At 31.3% G+C, this 18,122-nt stretch overlaps 1 protein-coding gene and 1 long non-coding RNA gene across 2 annotated transcripts; one reads left to right on the plus strand and one right to left on the minus strand.

Moving 5' to 3' along the window:
• Positions 1-923: 923 nt before the first annotated feature.
• On the minus strand, positions 924-6,616 carry LOC121252500 (potassium channel AKT1-like). The gene is made up of 11 exons (XM_041152193.1): positions 6,298-6,616; positions 5,033-5,398; positions 4,864-4,921; positions 4,451-4,768; positions 4,075-4,320; positions 3,856-3,954; positions 3,644-3,673; positions 3,336-3,521; positions 2,940-3,134; positions 2,761-2,836; positions 924-1,884 (listed from the first exon to the last, which is right to left on the minus strand). Exons 1-11 carry the CDS (start codon positions 6,483-6,485, stop codon positions 971-973), a joined length of 2,676 nt encoding a protein of 891 aa, XP_041008127.1. The 5' UTR covers positions 6,486-6,616; the 3' UTR covers positions 924-970.
• Positions 2,255-15,096, plus strand: LOC121252507. The gene is made up of 3 exons (XR_005938228.1): positions 2,255-2,266; positions 6,908-6,911; positions 15,018-15,096. It is a non-coding gene; the product is annotated as an uncharacterized LOC121252507 (long non-coding RNA).
• The last annotated feature ends 3,026 nt before the right edge of the window (positions 15,097-18,122 follow it).

Below are 18,122 nucleotides of genomic sequence, written 5' to 3' on the forward strand. Positions count from 1 at the left end.
AAAAAAAAAACTATTGACACTAATTGAGTAAACAAAAAAAAGCTCATATATGATAATTGAAGAGGAATTCTATGCATTAACTACTATTCACTATTCACACTCCACGCCTACAGTTTTTCTTTTCATAGGGTGTGAGAGTTTTTTATAGTGTTGGAGGGTATTTTTCACATGATTTGAAATGTGAGATAGTAAATAATGACTGATAAGAAGAGTTTTTCATAGCCGAAAATGCAATGCTCCTCCACTTGTTTTATTCACGCGTCCAGTCGGCCCTTTCGAACTTTTGCAAAGTTCCCTCAATCATGTTGAGCTATTGACATTAGGTACTGTTTGGATAGTAAGTTGAGATAAGATAAGTTGAGACGAAAATTAAGTTAAATAAAATATTGTTATTATTTTGAGATTTAAAAAAGTTGAATTATTGATTATATTTTGTATATAAATTTAAGAAAGTTGTAATAAGAAGATGGGATGAAACACTTTCTTATATCCAAACGGGGCTTCAGGCTGTGAGTCATATAAGTACGGTGTCCATGAGTCATATGAGTATGGGGTTTGAACTTTACTCCTTTGTTGCTTTTAAGTTTTTAAGTATAGTTCATGAGTTTTGTAAGGGATTACTTTTAAAATTTGTTTTGATTTCCAATACCTTGTTCACGAGCATTTATAAGGCAACCTGTGAGTCGTATGAGTAGTTGTTGATTATTAATTTCCAAGGAAAATTATGAAAATACTCTCTTGGAGAGCTCTTTATCCCCTATAATCTTGATTCTTTGTAGTGCACACGAGTTGTCTACTCTTTCTGTAACAGACTTCGTTTCTGCAATATCGCTGTATTTTTTGCATCGGATTTGATTTGTACGCCGCATCACTTGATAACCGCGTTCTGACCAACATCTCCACCCAAGATCTCAACGTAATAGTTCGTAGAAAAAGAGAGACGAGTCCACGTATAGATGAACAAGAAGTACTACAAACACCCATTAAGTCGAGGGTCTTTGCTATTAGATTCTTCAGTTTCAACATAACCAACGAAGATAAGATGATCACCATCTCTTATAGCCTCTATGTCATCAATTTCAGCTCCATTTTTGCTTAGGACTTTACTCGGCGAGACCCCAAATTTCTTAGCACCAATCTCAAGCAACTCCCCAAAACTCCTTGGAAGTAGCACAAGCTTTCCACCAGCTTCTCCCTTTTCCGGACAACTAACTGTCACTCTAGCTGGATCATCTCTGCAGTTCTTAGCACTTACCATCGGGTTAACAGAGAATAGACAATCCTCCCCAGCATGGGCAGCAGATATTATGCCAAATAGTGAGTTGTGGAACTTGTTAGTCCTGCGCCTTGGACGGGACTGGGACTGGATCCATGGTCCATCTGTTGTAGTCTGGAGGGAGCCCTCCAGGGATAAAGGACGGATTGTTGGCTCACTTGTGAACCTCCCAACGAAACGAGCACGATTCTGCTTCTCAGGAACCGCAATGACAGATTGATTTCTAGGCTCTTTAGCAGATTGGAAAAGGATTTTAATGTCTTCGTGTCCTTGCTGGTCAGCTAGAGCCCTCGGGGTCCAACCATCAGAGTCTGGCTTGTCAATATCAGCACCATGATCTAAAAGGAATTTGACTATTTCAGTGTTGGCTTCACTAACTGCAACATGAAGAGCTGTGGTTCCGGTTCCGTTTGCCCTAGGATGTGTGACTTCTCCTCCATAACAGATAATTTGCTTAAGCAGGGTCAAGTTGTTTTGCTCAGCAGCAATGCATGCAAATTGACCAATGTCTCCGCAGTGTAAATTTGCACAACTGTCTAGGAGTAGCTTGATCACCGGTTCATGACCACCCAGAACTGCTTCCCATAGTGGCACACTCCCGTCTGAGTCTGCATCATGCAAAAAATCTTATTCATCACTTTATACCTACTTAAGAGTCACTAACCCACGCCTGGTAATAACCTTGATTCCACAAACCCAATGAAATGGAAGAAATTGCATTCTTAAAAAGGGTGTCTGGTGTTTGGTTTAGTAGAAGTCATAAAAGTCCATCCATACATTTGAGTTTTCTTTCTTGGTATTCTAATAAAAGGGTTCAGTTGACAATAAATTGCACACTGGCATTATGAAAGTCAGCATGTTACTCCCTTATTTACCCAAACAATTAGAAAATTTTGGTTACTAAGTTCAAGTGACAAATAAATTGCACCTGGCAATCCAAAAGTCAAATGTCGCTCCATTATTTACCTAAACTACTAGACAAATTACTTAGTTTGAAGTATTAAAATTTCCGAAAAAAATAATGCTTCCAAGGGGCAACATTATTACAGCATTACTAAAAATGAATGATAAAGATTCCTGATTTGGATTGACTTCAGTAAAGATATCAGTAGACATTCAAATTGGTTGAAAAACAAAACAGACTTGTATAAGATCCTTCTTTGGAAATTTAATAAAGATTCTTTTACTTATAACATAAGAATCAATTATATGGACACTTAACTATATTTTAGTTCTACTAACTGTGTTCTATATTTCTCAAAAATTGTTTTGATCACATTTACAAACTTCTTCATTGTTTTGTGGAATCCCCTTTTGGTTCCTTTTACAAATTTCGGTAGTTTTTCATAACATATGTAGTATAGATAAAATATTTTTTTAAGAACAGAGAAAGGATTGAAAAAGAACACAAGCAGTTACAACAAGAGCACGTAGTTAAATACAATTGACCGAGTGAATGGGCATGGTGTTGGGCTAGAAGGTACCTCTACTGTTAGGATCAGCTCCATAATCAAGTAGTAGAAGCACACAATTCTCATTTCCTCTGGAAGCTGCTATATGCTGATTTTATATAAACAGGGGAAGGAATTTGGAAATAAATTATTAGCATTCATGTTTTAAGAAGAGAAAAAAATCAGAAGCAGAAGCGAAGCATGTCACGCACCAGAGCTGTCCTTCCATTGTTGTCTGATTCATTTGGATCAAGGCCCCGTTTCAACAACTGATGCAACAACAAGCCATCTCCCCTTTGAACTGCAAAGCATAGACTAAGAGGTAGGTCCATTCTTCCACGAGTTAGCATGTTCTCTGTCTCCACCAAAACTTCTGACATTATTGGGTCGTTTAGGTCTTTCAAATGCTGCCCACCAAGAAAAAAGGCATGTGGGTCTGACATTAGCTTTTTTCTGATACATATTCCACAAAAGTCACGTCCACAAATTGTGATCAAAGACTCAGAGAACAGGAAAGTATCATAAGGACAACTTGAAAAATTCTAATCAAATTAGGAAGAGGGTTTCCTCTTGATGAGGAATGATGATGTTAGTTTTAGTTTATAGACCTGAAGGAGATTATTCATGATTATGGTCCCATCTCCAACATTTGACTGGACGATATTTAAGAATGTGGTACGGTTCAGCCGTAGTAGCTGGCTCAGCCTCTTGGTCCGCACAGTAAATAGCTGTGGTCTATAACAAAGTACCCCAATCTCTCCACAGACATCACCAGTTTTTGCCTCTCCAACAATCTGCAACCATTTGCTATGATGTCAGTCAGCATAAAGTATATCAAGGACACAGTACTAACATATGTTTGGACCCCAGATGCACCTGTCCAAAGTTAAAGAAGTATTTGAGAGATCACACTTGCCTGATCCCCATTTTTATGGTCAATTAGATCCTGTGGAGTGATGAAAACATCAGAGGCCATTATTTGCTAAATTTAACAATATTGAAAAAAAAAATGTCGTATTTCAATGGAAGAAAAATAATACTCCATATTATAGCTCTATTCAACTTCACTTAGAGAAAAAAAACTTCTGGATTTCAAGATTTGAAGAAATAAATAAATTGAATAATTACCACAGCCCCGGTGACAAGTACATAGAAGTCTGTGGGTGCTTCATTCTGCAAGATCACATCTTCCTTGGGAGGAAAATACTCAGCTTTCATCTCTGAGACCTTCAAAATTTAGAGGGAAAAGTAACATGTTAGCATTTACCAAACAGTAGGGGGGGGGGGGTGGTCAGGGAATTCACTTCATAGAAGCTTTAGAGGATTAGAAGATGAGCCTGATTTTACCAGCTGAAAAAGCAAGTCATTTGAAACCCCTTGAAACAAATACACTTTATTCATAAGATTGTAGAAAAGATAATGAGAAATGCTTGAGTGGATGGCTTTAGGAAGGGAATCAAGAGTCTCTTGCTGCTGGAGCCCCTCTGAGTCTGTTCTGAACTTCAAACATAAATGTGCAAGCATTTGATCTTGCAAGCGTACAGGCAGTTGGTTCCTCTGTGCGAAACTTGAGGCAGCTTGAATGGTATCCCTCTGGAGATGAAATTAAAAAGAAAAGGGAAAGGGTATTAGTAATGACTACGGAAATTAGCAAGCTTTAAAACAAAATTCCATCTGGCTTTTTATATGTATGTCAGAGTATCAATGAAAATAATTTACTCACAAATTTTCTGGTCCGACTGGTCCCATGGACAACCAAGTTTGTCATATTTCCGATCAAATATGCTGTCAACCCAAGGTTGAAAAGCATAAAGAAGATGTCAAATATCATCTCACTTGTATTCACAGGATGCAAATCACCATAGCCAACAGTCGTTAGAGTAGTGATGGACCAGTAGATCGAAGTCACGTAGCGGATCCACAAGCTCTGTTGAAGGAAGTTATTCATTGATGCTCCAATCCATGTCCTCCTGGGGTCATGATAACGTGCTGCCAGAAAATAATAGAAACATCCAGCACAGTGAACCGCAAAAAGGGTAACCTGGTAAGGAAATCCAAATCCTGATAAGATAGTGTTCAGTAGGAGAGAAACCCTTTTCTTTAACCCCAATAATTCTAGAGTTGTAATGAACTTACACAAATAAGTTTTGCACATCGCACCCAAAAGTAATTGTAGTTCTTATCTTTTTCCAATCTGTATTGAGAGAAAATAAAACCCTAGTTAAGACCGACCAACGCAGAAACTCATTTTCATATTGCTTTCAGTGGATGGAAGTACAGTTAATAAAATGAAAATCCTATTCACCTGGAAAACAAGACACTAACTCTTCGGAGACGCCAAAGGCGAAGCATGTTGAATAAGCCATATGACCTGATAGGTGAAGGAGTGATCTTCTGAGCAAGCTCTGAAGGGATTGTGGATATGACATCAAAGACCAACCAGGATCTTGTATATTTCCATGCTATCTTCTTTGGATCATCGACTAGTAGGTAGGATGCTTTGTCCAGGTATGCTACAAAGAAGGTGACAATGATATCCAAAGCAAAGAATCCATTGACCACGTTATCACTAATGGAGAGAGGTTCCTTTGATTTTTCAAGGAATCCAAATTCAAATGGCGATACCCAAGCGGTATAGACGACCAGTACAACAAGAAAATTCTCCCATATCCTGCAACAACCAATTTAATCTGAGCTAATCTAAGCAAAAATATGTCAATTTTAAGTTGATGGCAAGAGTCTGGTCAAACTCCTCCGAGTTATTGTATGGTTATGGATCACAATGCTAGTGGAATTCAATCTATAAGTAAATAGTGAAGATCATAGATCTTTATGCAGAAATGGATCGGCTCTGTACATGACAAATTTGCCCAATCCGAAATTTAGTTCCTTTGAATTGGTATTGAAACTATTCTTTCTCTACACGAGGCTAGGTAAGTAAAAGAATCTACATATAGGCATTCCAACTAGAGGAAGAAAAGGAAAGACAGAAACTACAAAAGATAGACTCTTTTCCATTGGGCGCAACCAGAGAAAGAACTCCAAGTAGGAGCAGCTCCGGTCTGACTTGTGACGAGAAAACAATATAGACAAAGGAAAATCAATGGGCAAATCAAAATAAACTGCGGCTTACAAAAATTAAAAATCCAGAAAGATAAGCACTGATAGAGAGAACAGGAAGCAAAATTTTTTTTAAAAAAAAAAAAAAAAAAAAGTTAATGCTCTTAGTTACAAACAAAGTATACCAATATTCAATTGTTATCTTTTCCAAATTCTCATTACTAAAAAATGCATAAATAAGCGAATTATAGCAGTTCAGCCAGCACAGCCAGCATTAAATAAATTAATTTTTAGGAAGAGAACAAAATAGGAAACCAGAATTTCAACAAATCCAGCGTCAACCCCGAAACAGGAATGCAAAAATACAATATAATCATTCCAGAGAAAACAATGATGCACATGAACCAACACTCCACAATAATGGAGGCCAGAGTATGAAATATGAAAATTTAAACAAAATAGAAACCAGTCCAGAAAACGAAAACACGAAGAAAAGAAATCGTTTCGGACCTGTAACGGCCATCATATGGCGATATAATGAAACTCCTGAGCTTGACTGTGCGAGTACTTCTTGCTCCGAGAGACGGCAGAATACCCGTAGAGAGACTGTAATGGCTACCATCCCTTGAAAACTGTTCAATCTCTTCTTGGCCGCACATCGAAACCCGAAAGACCCCTCTACTTATGGAAGCCTCCATTGCCGACCATAGAGAGAACACACGCCTCTGTTTATCGGCGAGGACGTTCCGAATAACCAGTTATAATCTGTCAGTGTCTACGCCCTCTCGGACTCTCTCCCGCAATAACTTCTAGTTTATTTTCTAGCTTTAATTTATATCAAGTGTAATGCTGGATAGAATGATTGTGCATGCCTAGTGTACTTCTTCTTCGTTATTACACTTGACAACATTCTGAATGATTTCTTTAACATTTCTAGTTAGGTGTTTATCTCATCAGTTTCTTAAAACAATAAAAAATCCTTGTGTTAAAATCTTAACAATATCAGGTTATCTGATATTGTTGTTCACATAAATATTTACTACAAGAGACATTTTACTCATGGTATTTATGATCTCTTGTTCAAAGAAAGTATCAATATTCCATTCGTAAACCTTGTCAGCCGAGTAAGAAGATTGGCTTTGAAAAACTTTTTCTTCAAACTGTAAATCAAGAGGAGTAGGCCTAGAATACCAGTTCTTCGTCAGACTCATTAGTTTGGATCCTTTTGAAGAGAATCTGGTAATTTCAGGTTTTAAAACAATATCTTGAAATTTTTCAAATAAATCAAGATCTTTCTAATATTAAAAAATAGTAATAGTATATGCAATCGTGAAAAATGTAACTATCATGCAGTTGGTTTAAAAAAGAGAAGTGTCTACTATTAATTTTTTTTTATGTAGGTCTCATATTTATTCATTTTTTTCAAAATTAATATATGGTGCTTGCGCATTCACGACTGTAACTATCATTTCTCTTAAAAAATTAATATTTTCATGTGGCTCTCATGTTTACTTATTTTTTTTTTAAAAGGAACGTGCGGCGCTTGCATAATTTATAACTATAGCTATTATTTATTTTATATATATATATATATATATAAATGTATGTGTATGTGTGTGTAACACATTTCATGCCTGATTAACAAATGGTGAGTGCTGCCTTGGTATTTTCCATTATAGAAATAACAAATATTGGACATACCACGAGTATCCTTTTTCAAAAAATATATCCTAGGAATTTAGGAAAATTCCCAGAGACCACTAGATGAATTTATTTTTAAATAAATCTTAGATATTACTTTTAATTAAATTTGGTTAAATATGGTAAATATAGAAACGATAATGTTAGGCTGATAAGGTTAGATTAGGTGATTAATTTATTTGTTTTTTCGAGAGAGTGATGTTACTTAAAGTTGATATTTAACAAACTTCTTATTGTATTGTATGACTCATAATTATATTTATAAAAGAAATTATAATATCAATATTTATTTATTTATTTTAGCTGGTGTGGCAAGCTTCCATATCAATGATACGTTTGACTTGTCAATAAACACACTTGTAAATAGATTTATACGTTTCAAAATATTGTTATATTTTTGCAAAAGTTCATAAGATTAATAAAAAAGATACAGAATAAAAAATAGATAATGATATCCTTGCAACCGGTATTTGAATTTTTTTTTTTTTTATCATTTTCTTTTAAGTATTTTTTTAACATCTTTAATCATTAAGAAAAAAAATTAAAAAAAATATATAATTTTACTAATAGTCATTTCCTTAACCATTAAGTAAAATAAAAAATTAATAAAAAAATGAAATAAAATAATAGTAAATGAATAGTAAGAGAATAATAATCCTATCATTTTCCATAAAAGATTGATACAAACCATGGTTTTTATAAAGTGTATATGTTGTTTGAAATATTCTCTTTAGCATTTTTATTGATAAACAAAACATTATTTTTCGTTTTTCCATGCAATAAAATAATTCCTAACTTTTATATACAGAATTTACAAGTGGTAAAGTAAAATTAAAAACCAACAAATAGAAAGAAAACCAAATAGTTGCAAAAACTGACATTTAGGTTCAAAATTTCCATATCAATACAATTATAAAACTAATGTAATGAGAAAGATTGTCAATAGTATTTTTTTTTGTCTATTTAAGGAAATTAAATTTCTAGGATGACTTGAATCCATATTATTCTCTCTACAAGGAAACACAAATTTCAGTCAAAAGGGGATTGAAAGAGATTCAGGGAATTTTTGGAAAAGTTTTTCATTGCATATTATAATCATTGAACATTCTCCTTTCTTTTCCAACACGTCGTAATTCTTCAGCACATTTTTCCTTTTCTTCATGAGTGGTGCTATTCTGTCATCAGCAGCTGCTCACTTTGTAAAGAAAAAAATTAAAAAAAATTAAATGTATAAGCAGTCAAAATAAAGAGACAAATTAAAGAAACATAAGCGCATTATTCTTTCTTTATATGCATAGGCACGTCATTCTTTATGTTCCAATAACACCTCGTTGAAATTAGAACTCGATTTTATCCTTACTATAAACTATAAAGGATATATGGCACCCCGTCAAAAAAAAAAAAAAAGAAAGGATATATGGCACAATAGCCGAGAGATTAGATCATTAGAAGACAGTCTCACTCTCTCCTTCTTCTACAAAGAAAAAAAAAAATTACATTTGAGTCGAGGCACAATTAAAAATAAAATAAAATAAATCAATTCAACCCGCTAATAGTTATGAGTAGCGCTATACACCACACTTTTATCTTATTTTAATTATAATATATATGATGTGACATATTTATTATCATTAAATAATGAAGTTACGAATATAACGGCTCTTAATCAGAGATATTTTTGCTTAAAATGCAGAAGGGACTGCATGCACATGCTAATATGATAATATACTTAAATTTCTAGATAGGGAGGTTTCAGCTTTATCCTCATTTTACGGTGGAAGTTAACGCTATAATATTATTACTCAAACAAACGTTGTAAATAATATCTAATTAACGGTTGAGCTCTTCAATTCTATGCCACAATTGGATGATTAAATTTGAAAAGACACAACATGTAGATGTTACAATATTTAATATCATTAATGTGAATGTTACCGATCGAGAGCGTGCAGATCTTACACGAATATTTAATGGTGTATTCTTTTGTTTTTGAATTGAACCACTTTATTTGGAGAGAGAATAGAGAGAATAAGCCTCATTTAGATGTTGAGATGAGATGAGAAATTTGTGAATAATAGTAAAATAGTATGTGAATAATAGTGAAATAGTTTGACTTGAGATGTTTTATGAAGTTTTGGAAAACGAGAGAAAAAAATTGAATAAAAAATTATAAAGTTAAAATATTATTAGAACATAATTTTTGCATATTATTTTTGTTTTGAGATTTTAAAAAATTGAATTAGTTTTTATATTTTATTTGGAAGTTAGAGAATTTTGTAATGAATTAGATAAAAAAGAGAAAATCTAAAATTGAAAAGTGTTTGTATTTGAGTAATATTTGGATGTTAAGATAAAACCAAATGAGATGAGATGGGTTGAAATCATCTCAATATCCAAACATGACCTTAAAGAAGTTAAATATCAACGAGACAAACAAGGCCTAAACCTTTTGTTGTTAAATATAAACCAAATGATAAAATTTATTTAATCCTATGAGTTTAAGTTTTTAGAAGAAGTGGTAATTTGTCCTAAATTTAAACCCTGACTTCAATCCACACATGAAGGCCGAGAGTGTTAGAATATAAATTAAATAATTAAATTTACATATACTCATTAGTGTTTGATTTTTTAAACAAGTTGTGACTTTAACACTTGTATATACAAAGAATAAAACATATATTGTCCCATCTCATATTGAGCAGGAGCAACACTAAAGTCGGATTTATATGTAATTGCCCCATGCATTTTCTACGAGTCCCACTTTCAAAAAAAAACATCTTATAGAAATATGCAAATATATAACTATGGAAAGATTGTATACACTATACTATCATTTTACTATATAAGAAGTGTCATATTTATTACCATTAGATAATAAACAATCATCCAATAAAGAATCAAATCAAATTTTATCATTTAAATGATGTAAATAGTGTACTCTACGTACTGACTTGGGAATTTTTCTTTTTCTTTTTTTTTTTTTACATAAGAGACTAGGGAGGGTTGGGTTTAGTAGAGTGCTCTACATTCTTAATTAAGGACATTACTGATAATAGTTTGTGTGAAAAATGTACCGTTGTAATCTCTTTCAAGATTGTGTAGTCGAGCTCGAATGACTGCTGAGTGGTCGAATTTGATTCTTTTTTTTAATGATATGGGTAGGTTTAAAGTGTGTAAATTCTGTGTATGCCCTTTATAAAAAAAAGTAAGACTCATTTAAAAAAAATATATATATTTTTTATGGCATGTCGTACTTTTTCTTAAAGGGATTGCACCAGTCATGCACATCCTATACTTATAAGAGCCCTATTTTTACTTAAACATGAGTCAGCTTGAACTTTTTATAATAGTAATATTTTATATTAAAGACCGAATGTGAGCTTATTGTTTCTTTTTTCGTTCAACCTCTTTTGTTTTTTTTTTTTTTTTCACAATTATAATTTTGAATGGAAATTTTAAGTTCTTTTGTTGAAGAGAGAAAATATACTTTGTAATTCATGATTTATTACAAGTATAATATGTGCATGTCACGTGCTTGTGCTTAACAAATTGGCAAATTGGTAGAGTAATGTTAGAGATTGATAGAGTGTGTAAGCACCGCACAATCGTTTTAAAAAAGAATGAGATTTATTATTAAAAAATTAGTTATTTTTCAAACGGATCTCTTGCATACTCAGGACTATAAATATCATTTCTCTTCAAGATAACCCTAGACCTCTTAAAATTTTTAATGGAGTCCTACCATACCTTACAACGTTAAACGTTGTTTTTGTGAAAATAATTATCCTGATTAATTTTATTAATAATGATAACATGTTGGAATAGAGGTAAAAGTCATAGATTAACCCAATACACATATATGGGATAACAAATAGTTGATTATATACTCCTAATCGGCCTATCTAATGAGATAAAGAGTTTATCTCTTATTTAAACTAAAGGGCATGTAACAATGTGCCTTATAGGTTGATGAATATGTTAGATATTTTTTTTTTCCCATCTTCAGTTATGTTTAATTGTATTCCTTTTGAATTATTATTATATAAAAGATGTGTTTTATGTAAAGAAATATTATTATGTATATATTCGCCTCCTCAAAAATAGATTCTCAACTCCGCTGGCCATTATAATCCTGTCTTTCAAAGAAAGTGATTCATGGTTTTATAATATTTCACGAGTTGACACCATAAGAAATAATAATATCGAAAGACAAGTTCTACGACCATATATATATATATATATATATATATATATATATAAAAGGGAAATTGTCGTCATTTATTGATTATAGAAATTTACATTCATGATCGAATACATTCTGGGATATCCTCATATCAAACAAGACATGATCATAAACCAAAATAATGCATTTGAAGTTCCAACAGTCCATTATTTTCTTTTATAACTAGTCTGGTCTTCACTATTGCTGATACTCTTTACAGACAAACATCAAAAAAATAACACTCTTTGTCTAAAGAGAAACTCAACCTCACACTTCATAGAAAAATATGACTCAACTTCTACAAGCAAACGTCTAAGAGACGAACTCTTTTTCTTATTTATTTTAAATAACAATAAGGAAACTATAAAAAAAACAGTAAGATAGATGCGAAAAAGAACAGATTACAGTTTGGATCAATTCTCGTAGACTTCAGAATCTGTGAGGACCCACGAAGGCAACACACTTGTCTCTTTTCAGCCACAAGTGTCATATCTGAAAGGTCTGATGGTGGTAAGTTTAGTAATCTAGTGCATGTGTTGAGAAGAGCTGCTGGAAGGGGTGGCACGTGAGGACCACGCATTGTGATGTTTGCAAAACCACCACTTTCCTCAGAACTATTTTCGACCTGTGAATCTATTTGTGCCTCACATCTCTTCCAGAAAGTAAAGTTTTAGATCTGTCTTTTTCGATCTTGAAGAAAAAAAAAAAAAAAACTAGGAGGAGGAACTTTATTTTTTATGAGAGAGAGAGAGAGAGAGAGAGAGAAGGGGAAGGGAAAGGAGGTGCTTAGGATTTTTTCTTTAATTGTCCAAGTTCATCATAAAAATATTTTATAAAAGTAAATACACAAACTGATATGACTTCACACACGCAGATATATATATATATATATATTTATATAATGATATGTAATATCTATTTGGTAAAAAATATAATCAATTGAGACAACCTAGATTCGAAAAAATATAAACACAACGTGGGGATGCTATATTTATTGTTGTTAATAATTATAATTACTCTAGTGTAATATATCGTATGACTTAAATATATCTATATGTGAGATAATTGTGTAACTTAAATTGAAAGCGAAATAAACATAATGTATGAACTCTTTAACATCTACTAGGAGTCTAAAATTCATTTATTGTATTATCATATTTAAACCTCTTACAGCTGAACTCATGACTCGAATCCTAAAACTTAGCAAGAGAGAAAAATGCAATATTTATAATTACGTACTCCTGCAAGTTTTAGCAAGACATTGTTATTGAATGTTCAATAAATATTGTAAGATATATTTTAATTTATTTATCTCTCTTCAACTCTATGCCTTATAATTCATATAAAAACTCTACATAAGATCTAAATCCATATCTATCTCTCTATCTAAATCTTAATTTTGAAGAAATAAATGCAAGATGGATGAGTCTCCCTCCCCACACTGCATGTCTTATCACCTTACGTTTGGATACTGAAATGATCTCAAATGATTTATAAATAGTAATTAATAGTTTATGAATATTAGTAAACTATTTGTGAATAATAGTAAACTACTTCATTTACCAAACATAGCAAGACTACCTTTAGATGTTGAGATGAATTGAGTTATGAATAATATTATTTTATAGATCTCATTGAAATATGTTTAACTTTTTTGATTGAGATGAGTTTAACTTTTTCATAAGAAGTTGAAAAAGTAATAGATCACATTAATGATTAGTTTGAGATGAGTTGAGTTTAGTTCAATAACTAAACACAAAGTCCGTTTGGATACAAGAATTATTTCATCTCATCATTACAACTTTACCTAATTTTCATACAAAATATAATAAACAATTCAACTTTTCAAATTTCAAATCAATAATAGTATTAAAAAATAACATTCTAATAATATTTTATTTAATTTTTAATTTTTATCTTAACTCATCTCATTTTAACACATTATCCAAACCGATCGTAATCTCCCTGGAGCTATCCAAGCCCATGGAATTCCGAAAACCATACGCACAGGAAATTCAACAAACTGCCCTAGTGTTGACTTTTGAGAGAAATAACTTAGTTATAATGCTCCCCATTATGGCATTAAATACATTATTCCATTGGGAATGTGGGGTGACATTTATTTTTGGGTAGTGGTTACTATCATATTACTATCTATTTGTTACTAATAATTTATTTCAAGTTTTTTATTTTTTTATCATTTTCTTTTAAGTATTTTTTTAACATCCTTAACTATTAAGAAAAAATTAAAAAAATATATAATTTTATTAATAATCACTTCCGTAACCATTAAATAAAATTAAAAATTAAAAAAATCAAATATAAAATGAGTAGTAAATGAGTAGTAAGAAGGTAATAACCTTATTATTTTCCTTTATTTTTTATTGAAGTTTTGCTTCAAGGCCGGTAGTGTAAATGTCTTTAAATATAATTATTTCTTTTTTTTTTTTAGATTGTTAAAGACACAAAAATATTATACAAAGTAAACTTACAAATTAATATGATTTCTTAGAATTTATTAGATCTATTTTATAATAAAAATAATTTTATAATTTGACGTACCACATCAATTTATAAATTTATTTTTATGTAATTATTTTATGACTAAAATATTTTTCTATAAGCGAAATAGGAAGGATGCTGCTCGTCCACCGAAAAAGGCTACCGAGTCTTTCTATCGATAGTGCAGTTTGCACAATATATATATATATATATATATATATATATATATATATATATATATATATTTAAACCATTAAGTAAAAAATAATAATAATAATAAAATCGGTAGAAATTCTCGTACTATAAAAAAATTATTTATTTATGATCAATTAATTCTAATAAAATGACTATTTACAGTCAAAATAATCTGTTTTAATCACAAATAATCTTTTCATCACAATTAAATAATTACAAAAATTTATTTTTCTTGTAGTGTCGGTACACATACATCCTCGATAGCTTTATAATTTTCCATATATATAGGAAAGGAGTATAATTTACAATTACAACTCATCTATCTGCGCTCAAAATTATTAGATATATAATTGGAGCTTCCACTTATTATGTCATAAGAAATTAAGAAAAGTAATCATCTGGGGGCGTTTCAACTATGGGTGAATATCGCCTGTTGTCCAAAAAGAAAAGTAGTCGCTTCAAGAAATTCAATTCGTAGAACGATACTTTTTATATTGTTAGTCAAATCTCAACTGAATTGATGAATTAATGGTTGAGAGATAGCTCTACACTTTTTGGATTTATCAGATCTTCCTAAGTTAATTAATTGAGCTTTACTAGGTACAAACAGTACTGACATAATTTTTTTTTATTGAAAAGAAAAATAAAAGAAAAAAAAATTGAGATAAGAAGAAGGTCTTCTATCTCATGAAAATCAGTTTCATCTCAATTTATACCGTTTCATTAAACAGATGTCTTACATGTCAATATCAGTGCGTGATTTGATGCGCGAATTCACTTGCAAGAAGACTTTTTCTAATTCTTATATATGTTTTCAAATTCAGACAACGATCCTATTTTCAACCTCTTATCTTCAAGATTTGTGGAGTTTGACATTTTTTCATTTAAGTTAGTGCAAGTCACTTAAAATTCCTTGTTTCATTTTTTTCAGCACTCAAGTCTAAACGGATAACCCTTTCATTTAATTGGGTTTATAGCTTGGATTTATTTCCCACATAAATCCACAATTAATGTATTCCATCTTCATACGCAATCGGAAAATAAAACCAATAATTAAGTGGGAACATTGTATGGAACAAAACCAATAATACGCAATCGAAATGATACATACATATATATATATATATATAGTGGGACTATAAAACTGAATCTCACTAAGTCCGATAAATCAATCCTAGTAGCCGTCAAAAAATATCGCAATTGCCAAAATACATAAATACAAAATTCAAATTCATCTGTTGATCTTAACAAGGACTTAATCACATAACGGACGGTAAGGATAGTCAATGACCTCCAGCGTGATACTTGCTCACGATATTTGCCCACTACATTAATGTCTCCGATACATTTATTAACTCGCGTGGACAAAGGAATCACGCTGGAGGACAAGCCTAACCAAAAGAGGATATTTATCATACACTACAAGAAAAACGGGTTTTGTAACAAGTTAATTCCAGCGAAATGACTATTTACAATTAAAATTGATTACGAATAGTCTTTTGGTTGCAATAAATTAATCATAAAAGTCCATTTTTCTTGTAGTGATATATATAAATAATGATCGATATACATAGCAAAAGGACTTGAGGAAAAAATTTATGAAGCAAATTATACATTCTAAAATCATTGACTTAGGCATTAAAGGTGTCCCACATCACACCGAGCCTCCCTAATCTTATGGTTGCAGGAAACGAAACATCACTTATATGTAACACATTGGTAGCTAGCTCGTTGACTCGGCATTTTGTAACAATGAATGTAAAGTGGAAAAATAAGATGAGAATGCACATACTCACCCCTACATCCTAAGACATTTTTTTACAATTTGGAAAGACTTAGTGGATCACACTATATATGAAGTTGGGTGCTCACGACTCATGGACAATATTCACTATTGTGGAGTCTGAAAAATGAATCCATGCATGCATGTCTCTCAAATTGTAGAAGTACTTGGGTCAAAAGAATATTGTGGAAATAATGAGATTAGGCTGAAATCCATAAATCCTTCATAAGAGAGGAAGCAAAACTAGTAAACTAGGTCATTGAGTTTTATCGCTCCTACACTTTCTAGCTCTTAATTAGCCAAAAGGAAGCTAGTTTTGTGTAAAAGAGCAAATTTTATAAAATGTTTAATTACTAAAATAGCCCATGAATTTTATTTTTGCCTCTAAAATAGATTAGTAGCTAAGTTTTTATTTTGAATTTTTATACTTTTAACTTTGATCAAATAAATCATTCCGTCACTATTTTGTTAGTCAATTATAAGAAGTGTCAGCTCAACATTAATTAATATTTGATACACGTAAATCATATTTTAAAAATTAAAATTATACAGAAATAACAAAAGAAAAAAAAAACATTTCATCTAAAGATTAAAAACTCTAAAAAAATTTAAAATAAATAACATTTGTAGGATCTACTTTCAATTTAAACTTCTAAAAATATTTAAGAAAATTTTTGGGGGTTAGTATGAATTTAAGATTATAATAGAACCTTGGTTTCGTTTGGTTACACAGATGAGAAGAGATAAAATTTGAAAATTAAATAAAATATTATTATAATATTATTTTTGTTTTGAGACTTGAAAGTGTTGAATTGTTTATTATATTTTGTGTGAAAGTTTGAACAAGTTATAATGATTATATAAGATGAGATGAGACATCTCCTAAATCAAAAGAGGACAGCTAAGAATTTTCAATAAAAAAAATTTCTAAAATGCCTTTTTAGTTGTCAAAAAATGAATTTAGTTTTCAAAAAAAGACTTTCTCTAAACGAAACACCATTCATAAGAAAACATAGTTATTCATTTTAAATTGAAGTTTTTTTTCATAAGTTTTTTCTTTTAATTGAGCTCTAATTATATATATATATATATATATATATATGTTAATATAAAATCTTCCAAACAAGAAACTGCGTCATTCTTGACAACATTTGGGGTTCAATCTTCCTAGAAACTACGCACGAATATAATTAGACAGGGACAGGGAGACACTTAGCCACAGGATTCAAAAGTTAATTCGTGGTTGTTGAAAGCTCCCTTTCAAAATAGTGCAAATTCATTAAGCAAGAAAAGAGCAAAAACGTGAAAAGGACTTCGTTGGCTTCGCCCCATTTTTTATTTGGTGGGACCAATATTTCTTGAAGGTGTGAAGAATGAGTAATAATATTTACATAACACATTTCATAACATAATTTACAATACATATTTTAAAATGGAGGTATTTTTATAAAATAATATTACTTTTATAAAATATTTTACTAAAATATCATTTATTTTAAAACATGGTTGTGTAATGTATTGCGAAAAGTGATGTGTGTTTATTATTTTTCTCGAGAAATAAATTCTAGTCATTAATTTATGAGTTTTATTATACATCAGACCCTATTCACCCCACACCCCATACCTTGACGAGATTTGAAAAATTCACACTTTTCAATTACTGCTCTGTTTTGAAAAATATTGCACACACAGATTACAAGAAGTTGTATGGAAAATAAATACACGTTTACAAGAGCTATTCTAAGTAAGTATCCTAGAATTAAGGCTAACGGTTACAGATTATAAACATAGAAAGTAGTAGCTGTTGCATCCTTGAATTGAGGCTAAGAATCTGCAATCTCTTTTGTTGCTTGATTTGATGATGCTTCCGTTATACACCTAACAACCTTTCTTTTTCTTTTTTTTTTTCTTTTTTTTTTTATAAGACGTGGG

The sequence above is a fragment of the Juglans microcarpa x Juglans regia genome, chromosome 2S (genome assembly GCF_004785595.1).
Source record: "Juglans microcarpa x Juglans regia isolate MS1-56 chromosome 2S, Jm3101_v1.0, whole genome shotgun sequence".
In the NCBI taxonomy this organism is placed as follows: Eukaryota; Viridiplantae; Streptophyta; class Magnoliopsida; order Fagales; family Juglandaceae; genus Juglans; species Juglans microcarpa x Juglans regia.

Coding starts and splice junctions, on each gene's coding strand:
- LOC121252500 (XM_041152193.1), bottom strand. CDS start 6,485: ATGGAGGCTTCCATAAGTAGAGGGGTCTTTCGGGTTTCGATGTGCGGC. Junction 4,321..4,450: donor CCAGTCGGACCAGAAAATTT/GTGAGTAAATTA, acceptor TTTCATCTCCAG/AGGGATACCATTCAAGCTGC. Junction 2,837..2,939: donor ACAATGGAAGGACAGCTCTG/GTGCGTGACATG, acceptor ATATAAAATCAG/CATATAGCAGCTTCCAGAGG.